We start from the raw sequence: 9,825 nt of genomic DNA on the forward strand, positions 1-9,825 counted from the left end.
CTTTGTTTCTTGTAAAATCACAAATTGGTCTCGCAAGGTAACAATTTAAAATTCTGTGTGATCTACTTCCTCAAATTTCTTTCCTCAAATTGTAACTTTTTTTCTTGTAAAACAAAAAGCTTAAAATTAATATTCTTGTAGTTTTTTTCTGTACTTTGTTTCTTGTAAAATCACAAATTGGTCTCGCAAGGTAACAATTTAAAATTCTGTCTTTTTCTTGTAAAATGATAACTTTTTCCCATTCATTTGTTTCTTGTAAAAAAAATGTCATTAACAATTTCTATATTCTTGTAAAATTACATAGTGTACTTTGTTTCTTGTATAATCTTGAAAAAAATTGGTCTCGCAAGGTAACAATTTAAAATTCTGTCTTTTGTAAAATTATAACTTTTCCCCATTCATTTCTGTTTCTTGTAAAAAAAAATCATTAACAATTTCTATATTCTTGTAAAATTACATATTAGCTTGTTTTCTCATTTTCATAATTTGAGGAAAACGACTTCTCAAAAATATTTTTTTTCTTGCAAAATTGCACCTTTTCTCATATCAAAATGTTTTTGCACTTTTTTTTTGTAAAAATAATTTCTCACTGAATACTACAACCCAACAAGTGCTTTTTAAAATACAGTAGTTTCTATCTTCATTTTTATCTTTTTTTTGTAGTTTGTGTAAATCTGCAAATTCTCCAAAATCTTTTTTTGTAATTCCAACTTTTTTCCACAAAGTTTTTCAGATCATAATGTTTTTGCACTTTTTTTTGGAAAAATAATTTCTCACTGAATATTACAACCCAACAAGTGCTTTTTAAAATAGTTTCTATCTTCATTTTTATCTTTTTTTTGTAGTTTGTGTAAATCTGCAAATTCTCCCAAATTTTTTTTTGTAATTCCAACTTTTTTCCACAAAGTTTTTGTACTTTTTTCTTCTTAAAATAATTTTTTACTCATAATTACAAGTCCCCCCGCGTTATCTTTTCTAACAAAATCAGATCTTTTCTCCCCCATTATTTTGCCTAATTCAATCATATCTTTATACTGTAAAGGGAAAAAAAACATTGCATAAATGAAAACTTGTAAAATTACAACTATTGTAAATTCTTTTTTTTTGTCATTTTTCTTTCTGCTGTGCCCGCATGGCGGAAAAAAAGTGCAGGGCCAGTTGGCAGTGCGACAAAGTAATACAAATATTGATTATTTTGTGATAATGTCAGTGTAGGTTCCAAAATATATTATTGAATGCCAGCAAGGGGAAAAAAAACAAGTCAAGCAGGCTGTAATAAAAGCCATTTTAATATCTTTCTCTGTCTCATAAATAACACTGAACAAAGCGTCACGCTGTGCATCGATATCCGCGTATATATGTACGTGCTGTATATTTATGCACTGTCAAATTGTGTGTGTGTGTGTAGAAGAAAATACAGCATGTGTGTACAGTAATGCACTTAATACCGACCAGGGAAGCGTCGTCTTCCCTTTGAGTCACTTGTTGCATAACTAAGACAAATTTCCAGACAGTCCCCACTCCCCTCCTTCCAATTTTTTGTTTTGCATCGATACCACCAAAAATCAAATACTTTGCACTTGTCAGTTAAAAAGTCATAAATACATGTTTGTTTTTTTTTCTCCTGTGCATGCTAATCACAAGGTGTTGTGACATCATCACACGGCTCATTAATATTCATTTGGGAGCGGGACGCAAACAAGGCAAACGCAAACTCGGGAATGTGGGCACCCTCCACAATTCGTTTTATGAAATCAGTGTCTAACTTTTTTTTTTTTGCATGAGGCTTTGTAAAATATTATTGCTAACGTCAAGACAGGCGGGGCCCGCCTCAATCAGCGAGCAATCATAAATAAAAGCGTCAAAATAAAAGATGGATATGTCATGGAGGAGCCCTTGTGTGTCATCTACACCACTTTGCGATCATGTCAAAACATGAATAATTTTGGGGGGGGTGGCGTATTTGCACATTCATTTCTTTATTTTTTGAAGTGCCTGTGTTGATTGTCAGCCTTTTGTCAGTACCACAAAATGAAATAAAAGAATATGTCAAAATGTGAGGGTATTGAGGTAAACGCAGTAACTTCCGGTCCTCAACCCCCTGCCCGAAAGAAGCAATATCAGAGCGGAACAGAAATAAAATGTCAAAGAACTCATGATCTTGAGATCAAAGTCCTAAGAAGTAATCGTATTTTTGTTACATTTGACTTTTTTTTTTCTCCACACGTACATTTATGACATATTCAATTTTACGATTTTGTTTATTTTTTCTTTTTCTTTTTTTAATGAGTGTAAAACTTGTAGCAGTACGATTTTCGTCCTTGTGAATTACCTGCTTGACGTTTCCCCTCACGGTTCACGCATAAAATTCTCGACTAAAACGACAAACTACTAACTCCTGTAAAGTTTCTGGTAAAACTACAACTTTGCTCTCACAATATTATGAGGCTTCTCGTTTAAATGTACAACTTTATTCATGATATTACAACGTTCTTTCCCATAAAATGCTGAGTTGCTTTTTTCTACAAAGACTTCACTCTCGTAATCACAACTACATTCTTTGACTTTATTCTCATAACTTTATGATGGTCCTAAAACTCCTTTGGAGTTTTTTTTTCCAGGCCCAAACTTGATATCATCAGCAAGTGGAGATCTTGCAGTTCCTTCTACTGTAAATGCACTGTAAATGCGTGCAGAGCCTGCACGGGTTCAGTCGCTTCACATTTAGAAAAAATGTAAACAAACAAATGATGGCACATAAAAAAATAATAATAATAAAATAAAAAATTCCCTTTAGCTTAGTTACCGACATTCCCAACAACATTCTGGAATGAACTGCACTCTTAAAAAAAAGGAAAGGAATTTCAACTTAGATGTTAAAATGAACAGTTTTTTTTTAATGTTCAAAATTTACCGGAAAGGTTTCTTTTTGCACACTTCCAACATTCCTGAGTTTTCTGTCTCAACCAAGAGTCGCCGTCCCAAAAGTAAGACACTTAACTCAAAAGCACTCAACTACAAAGTCACAAAATATGAACAATGCCCTTATTATTAGGATTACGTAAAATACTGGTCTCGTTATTACGTTTTGTTTTCAGTTGACGACACAAAGCGAGCCTGACGACGTAGGAAAGAAGGTGCATAGGTGGCCATTTGTTTTGACACTTAAAAACAAATCAAGTTGACATTCAAAGTGTTATTTCGTTGACATCTCTTGAGGTCCCTCCATCGTTAACCCCCCCGCCCTCTGAAAAAAAAAAACCTACCGCGCATTTCTTCCTCCGAGTGCGAAGTCCAACGGCATTGGTCCGTGCCAGCGGCAGGCCAAGGAAGGTCACACCACGTTGACGATAGCCGCCGCCGCCGCCAAACGTTTGCCGCAGTACGTGAATCCGACGTGGTTGGAGGACGACGACGACAAACCGTTTGTGTGCGACGATCGGAACTCCATCTGGCAGGCGGCAATGGCGGCGTTGAGCTCTACCTGAGCGCGGTGCACCACGTAGAACATCAGACCGATGCTGATCACGATCTGAAAAGATGGGAGTACGATAACTTAAGATTTCGATACCATTTTGGTGAGCTGCACTTGTCCAGGAACATTGATGCTAATTACCATTAGCCCGTGTATGACATTTCACATCATACGTTAGCATTAAGCTAGCAGGCTTTCATTTTGAAATTGATTGGTTCAACATTTTGAGGTCTCTTTATGTATGAGGCAGTTTCACAGTAAACGTCAATTGGGAGGGTGACGAATTTCATCCCCTATTTACTGTACAAGCAAATCAAGTATCAAGTAACAAGAGGCGCCGCTGCGGGTGTGGCGTCATTACAAATCTTTTCATTTCCTGAAATAATGAATACTTTTAACTCATTCACTCCCAAAGACGTTTTTAAACGTCTTTTCAGACTTGGTCCAGAATTGGCTGTTACTGAATGAGTTAAAAGTCCGTTATTAGGTTAAGTGTACAACTTGAGTTTGAATGTGCTTAACTGGTGTCAGGGGAGTAAAACGAATTGTAAAATTTGACGCGATTGCTCGATTGTGGATTTTATTTATTCTTTGTTTCACCGGATACGGCAATGGAGAACAGTTTTTGAAGGTCTTGAACCCAAACAAATTCAGGTTCACTTCCTAGGCTAAAATTAGAAATTTTCAGGAGCATTTGGACGCTTGATCCCGAGGGGAAAGTTGAATGAATATATAATTCAAGACTAAATGCCACAAAATGTTATTGTTTTGTGTGATTTGAGGACGACACCGACCTGCAGACCGAAGACGAAGTAGCCGCTCACGCTCTGCTCGGCGATGACATCCTCCATGGTGCGCAGCGTGCTGCCCAGGTAGGAGTTGAGGAGCTGGGTGGGCAGCAGGCCCACCGAGGACGCCACCAGGTAGTTTGGCAAGGACACGTCAGTGATCTGGAAAGCGACATTGCAAACAATCAGGTCGTGATTAAAAGCTGGGCGGGGTCACATCTCCTGGACAACAAGCGAACACGGTTCAAATTTGGTTTGACCGTAAGTACGCATAGGAAGGCTGTTGACTCATCCTGGGGTTAGCATGTCGTCTTGATAGCATCTCTTTGAATGTATTACAAACAGCTCCAAAAAATAAAGGGAACGCTGAAACAGCACAATGTAACTCCAAGTGTTCCTTTTATTATTATATACCGTATTTTCCGCACTAAAGGCGCACTGGATTATGAGGCGCACCGTCAATGAATGGCTTATTTTGTAATTGTTTTCATATATTGCACACACTGGACTCTAAGGCGCAATCTACAATGCATCCACTAGATGGAGATACAGGTACGTCTTTGTCCGTCTCCGTGCCCTCTCTTCTTCCGTGAGTTTCGAGAGTGGTTCATGACTGCCTCCAAAAAACGTAAATTAACAATTACTTTAGTGAAACTACGCAAATTGAAATTACAGTAATGCATCAAAACAGAAAATCACTAAATAAATTCTATAGCCCCCCCTGACAGAATTTATTTTGGCATTTCCTTGAGCGTAGCAGCAACAGAACGATCAGATGTCAGTAAATTGGAGAAGACTGTACTGTCTCGGAAGTGTTTGTTATTTATTCCTTTGTCGTGAACTGTATTCACAAACAAGGAAATCATTAAATAAATTCTGTAGTGGGGCTATAGAATTTATTTTGTGATTTCCTCGTTTGATTTTCTGTTTTGATGCATTATTTTCAATTTTCGTAGTTTCATTGAAGGAATCGTTAATGTATGTTTTTTCCGAGGCGGTCTTGAACGCCTCTGGAGTCGAACGGAAGAAGAGAAGGCACGGAGACGGACCAAGACGTACCTGTATTTGTTGAGACTGTGAAAACCATTAATAAAGCGCACGTTTTAAAAAAACAACACCACAGTTCTCCTCTTTTCGGAGCTGCAACAAAAACTTATTTAATAAAGCAGCGACGCAGTTCACTGAACCAACAGCAAGTTATAATATTGTAAGCATGTCTCCAGCAAGGAGCCATCTTGGGGTCGACATATTACCGTAATGACCGCACATAAGGCGCACCGGATTTTAAGGCACGCCGTGAGCTTTTAAGAAAATGGAAAAGTGTTCGGTGCGCCTTACAGTGCGTAAAATACGGTATATTTTTTTAGGAGTATATTTGCCGAGCAAGTTTTTCAACAGGTGGGTGTGGGAAAGGGTCTCGCCCAGCCTTAAAACACCTGAATGATTAATACCGGGACGGGCAGCTGATGCTCACGTGGCTCACGACCACACTCATTCACTGCCATTGACGTCTATAGACGTCAAAGATGCTATTTTAAACGGGATACCAGTGAATTAAGAAAAGAAACAATTTTTAAAAAATGGCTTGCGCACAGTTCATAGTTGATGTGTTCCTTGTCACAAAAAGGGGCAGTGTTACGTTTTGAAGTTACACTGATGTGCATGGGCGGAGCGGGAGGGTAAAGACTCAAAATCATCCAAGGTCTCCGTTAATAAAATGGTGGGCTATCAAAAACGTAGCATCTGGTCTCTGGCGACATGTCGGGTAAAGTCCAGATCGTATCAGAGTTGAACTCCAGCCGAGAGCGGGGGGACATGATGAAGTGATGACACGTGTGTGTGTGTGTGTGTGTGTGTGTGTGTGTGTGTGTGTGTGTGTGTGTGTGTGTGTGTGACCTTGGGACTCCACTGTGGCTGACAGCAGCAAGCAGGCGCCACGCGATTGCTCCGAGACGCCCCGATGTGCCAAAGCGTATTTATTCTCCCATCTTCATGCACGGCGATGCATGCAAACCATTCCTCCCGCTTCTTTCGTTTTCAAACTCCACCAGTACAAATGGCTCATTTTCAAAAGTTTCGAAACCAAAAGTTAACGCGTGAGAGACGGACCGCTAATGTTCTGTTTGATCAATAAGCGCAAAGGATGAACGGCGCGGAGTTTTCTGTTGTTTTTTTTTTAACTGTGGCTTCAGGTGGAATGCGCTGGGGCCAACCTTTGAGCCTGGAGCTACAACTCACCAGCTGTGACAAAAGTACAGCGACGAACAGAAGCTACCTAACCCGTTGAGGCGGAACAAAAAAAAACCATCTGCCCGATCCAACTAAGACTTGGAATATTCCAGTTATGTCACGTCAAGCACTCCCAGAGAGCGACTAAGCCGAGCGGACAAACAAGCCTTTCTTGTTTTTCTACGTGATTGAGCCCAGTACAATCGTTGACAGCGCGTGATTACTGGACGAGTGAGTTGTTAGCGCGCTTCGCTGTCGCTGCCCCGGGGCCCCGACTGTCGACTCCTTGGAGCTGCGAGCTCCGAATGGCTTTCATGCTCACTGCTCCGTCCTCTTTGGAATGTTTCTGCGCCGGGTTCATTTGTTTCACGCCAGATATTTTCCTGAAGCGACAAAGGATGTGGGTGGGGGATAGACTTTAAACCCACGGTGAACACTCATGATCTCTAATGCAGATCAATGACTTATTGCGCAACGACGTCGCTCCTCAGTGACTTTTGATTTTTAAAAATACTGTAAAATGGTGGTTGTGTGAGAGCAGACGATGGTTGTTGTACGGCGCTATCTGGAGGCAGAGGACCACCTTCAGTGACAGGTTGCCATCACTTGCTCCGACCGTGCTATCGACAGCTTGAGGAAATCCTCCCTGCTTCACGTTGAAGTGTGTCAGTCATGCTGTATAACTTTCCCACGCCCGCAGCGTAGCTTGGCATCACTTAAAATTGGAATACTCCCTGCTGGAGACGCACAAACATTGGAATGCGCTAGTTGATCCAAGCTGAGAATCGGTTTTGGAGAAACGAAAGTTATGATGTCACACCTTGAGTTTTGGTGCCGCCCTTCTGATGATATAAAAATGATGTGAATCTCTTCCTGCTTCGCACTCGTGACACGCGGCCATTGTCTGTAAACCGCGGGTGCCCGGAATATTCTGTTATTAAAAGCTTCGAAGAAACTGTTCATCGAATCCAGCCTGTATTTGAAGAACCAACAATCCCCTCGTCCGAAATTCAACGAACACGCGGTGGAAAGAAGGCCGCTTTCCCCCCCCCAACAACGTCTTATGACTTTTGAATTGCACCCTGGGGAGGGAAACGCCAACATCACATTTCCTCAACTCTGTACGCTGAACATCTTGCGCACTGATCAACGTGGTTCATATTTCTCACATCACTGACCCATCCACGGTGATGGACGTTTATATTTTGTGGGCTCGTTTACTGCCACAGGCGAAGATCTCGAAATTAAACACGAAAACAGCGGGCAAAACCCTGTCCATCTATCTTGTGGCTTGTGAGGGCCACTATCAGAACTTGAGGCATTGCTTATTTACAGGAGTCAGTGTTGTAAAAAAGGGCAAATGAAAGACAAGCACACACTGCATGTGCGCTGCTGTACATTGTGCTGAAATCGGAGAAAGCGATGACAGCAGCAGTCTTGCCCTGGAGGATTCTGCCGACATTCAGATTCTTCAGTTCCCCACCAAATATTTTCTGTATTTTTCATTTACTGACACACCAAAGGAACACCAAAGCATTGGCTTTTGGAGTTTGATTGGAAGGCATCAGTGACTGGCCATTAATCACATTATGGATGAAGGTCAGGATAGGTCAGAAGGTCAGCCTACGCATGAAAGTGATACGGCGATGAGAGCTGGCGATGGTGACAATCAAGTCGTCAGGTTTCAATAGTTAAGTTGTAAATTGGGATTCTCAGAAGATGACATGAATAAACACTCAAAATAGACCAATTAATTTGATAAGCAATTATTATTGCACTTCTGAAATTGTCCATCCCAAAAAATTTGTGACGATAAAAAAAATTTTTTGCCCAGGCCTAATAGAACTGCTTTTAGTAATCTCAGTAAACTACTTGTTATTCCTCTACTTTGCTTTAAAATGTCTTTAAATCTTTTCTTTTTTAATGTCTTCAATCCTTCAAGTCTTTTGCATTTAAATGTTGTTTCGTAACTACGCGAAGCATATTGAACCACCTTGTGTATAGAATGCACCACAGAAATCAAGCTGGGTTGGGCTACTCACAGAGAAAACTGCATTTTGGAGTCCAAAGGGAATGGGGGTGAGTCTCGCTAAGGCCACAACTTTGAGTCCGCTGCCCCCCTCCACCACGCGGATGACGGCGCTCAGCTGCTCGCTGCTGCCCACCTTGTGCAGCACCCAGTCCGTCAGCAGCCGCTTGCACGCCAGGTGCGCCACGAAGGTGCCGATCAGAACGCCCACCATGACCAGCCCCATGCCCAGCACGAAGCCGTACAGGTAGCCGGCCGCCACGTTGAGCACGATGTAGCCCCAGCCGCATGGGAAGGACACGCCGATGAAGCCCACCACGAAGAGCAGCGCCCCCGCCAGGCTGTCCAGGCCCTCTACCCATAGCAGGAGGTCCTTCAGGTGTTGGCGCACCAGCGCCACAGAGGAGAAACACAGCCCGGTAAGGATGCACACCAGGAGGGCGCTTTTCAGGCAGAAGGGGGTGACCAAACATGGGTGCCGGGACTCCCCGCTGAGCCCGCCCGCCGCTTCGGGGTCAGCGTCTGAGTCCCCGCCGCACGCCAGCATGTCCATCTTGTCGCACTCGTCACCACCACCACCGCTCCTGTGCAGCCATCGGTTGAGCTGCACATGTGCCCTGCCGGCAGCATGTTTGGCAAGTTTTGAGAGCAGCTGCGCACCAGGGGGGGACCCCGACAGCGACATTGTTGGCCCTCCAAACGGAAGCGGGCGGCAGCCAGCCGGGACTCCACCTGTCACCGTTCACCAGCTGGCTTCTTTTTCATTCATACTAGATGAAAACTGGAATTCACGGACATCATTCGTGGCCAATAACAAACATGAATTGTCCTGATGTTTAAAAAAAATAAAATAAAATCTCAGGTGCTGGGGGGCGTGGTCGTGACGTCATCACCCCTGCGGGGACCATGACCCGTACACGTTCGAGGGATCATGGCACGATCATTGGACGGCAGAAAATAACGAAGAAATGAGGGGGGAACATGGAGACACGTGTTTGTTAACACTCACCCTGTCCAGCGTAATCGCGTTAAATCACGGCACGGCTAGCTAATACCTGGCTCGCCGCGGGGCTAAAGTTCCTACGCCGCCGTAGACATTTCGTCAAAATGCCCTCCAATACTACACAACACGCTCTTTATCCTTTGGGTTTTTTCCTGTCGTCAACACGAGAACGTCATTCTCCGCCGTTGCTGCTCCATGTACTTGTTCTTGTTGTTCCAAGTGCTGCTGTTTGTGTGCCAGATGCCAAGCAAATAGCAACTGCCTCGCACGTGACCACAAAGCCGCCTCTTCTCTGGCGTGA

At 42.7% G+C, this 9,825-nt stretch overlaps 1 protein-coding gene across 1 annotated transcript; it reads right to left on the reverse strand.

The window, feature by feature from the left end:
* Window positions 1-1,271: 1,271 nt before the first annotated feature.
* tmem64 (transmembrane protein 64) lies at window positions 1,272-9,802 on the reverse strand. The gene is made up of 3 exons (XM_019873477.1): window positions 8,535-9,802; window positions 4,270-4,425; window positions 1,272-3,532 (listed from the first exon to the last, which is right to left on the reverse strand). Exons 1-3 carry the CDS (start codon window positions 9,204-9,206, stop codon window positions 3,335-3,337), a joined length of 1,026 nt encoding a protein of 341 aa, XP_019729036.1. The 5' UTR covers window positions 9,207-9,802; the 3' UTR covers window positions 1,272-3,334.
* Between the last annotated feature and the right edge of the window lie 23 nt (window positions 9,803-9,825).

The sequence above is a fragment of the Hippocampus comes genome, unplaced genomic scaffold (assembly GCF_001891065.2).
Source record: "Hippocampus comes isolate QL1 unplaced genomic scaffold, H_comes_QL1_v1.1 scaffold163, whole genome shotgun sequence".
Classification (NCBI taxonomy): Eukaryota; Metazoa; Chordata; class Actinopteri; order Syngnathiformes; family Syngnathidae; genus Hippocampus; species Hippocampus comes.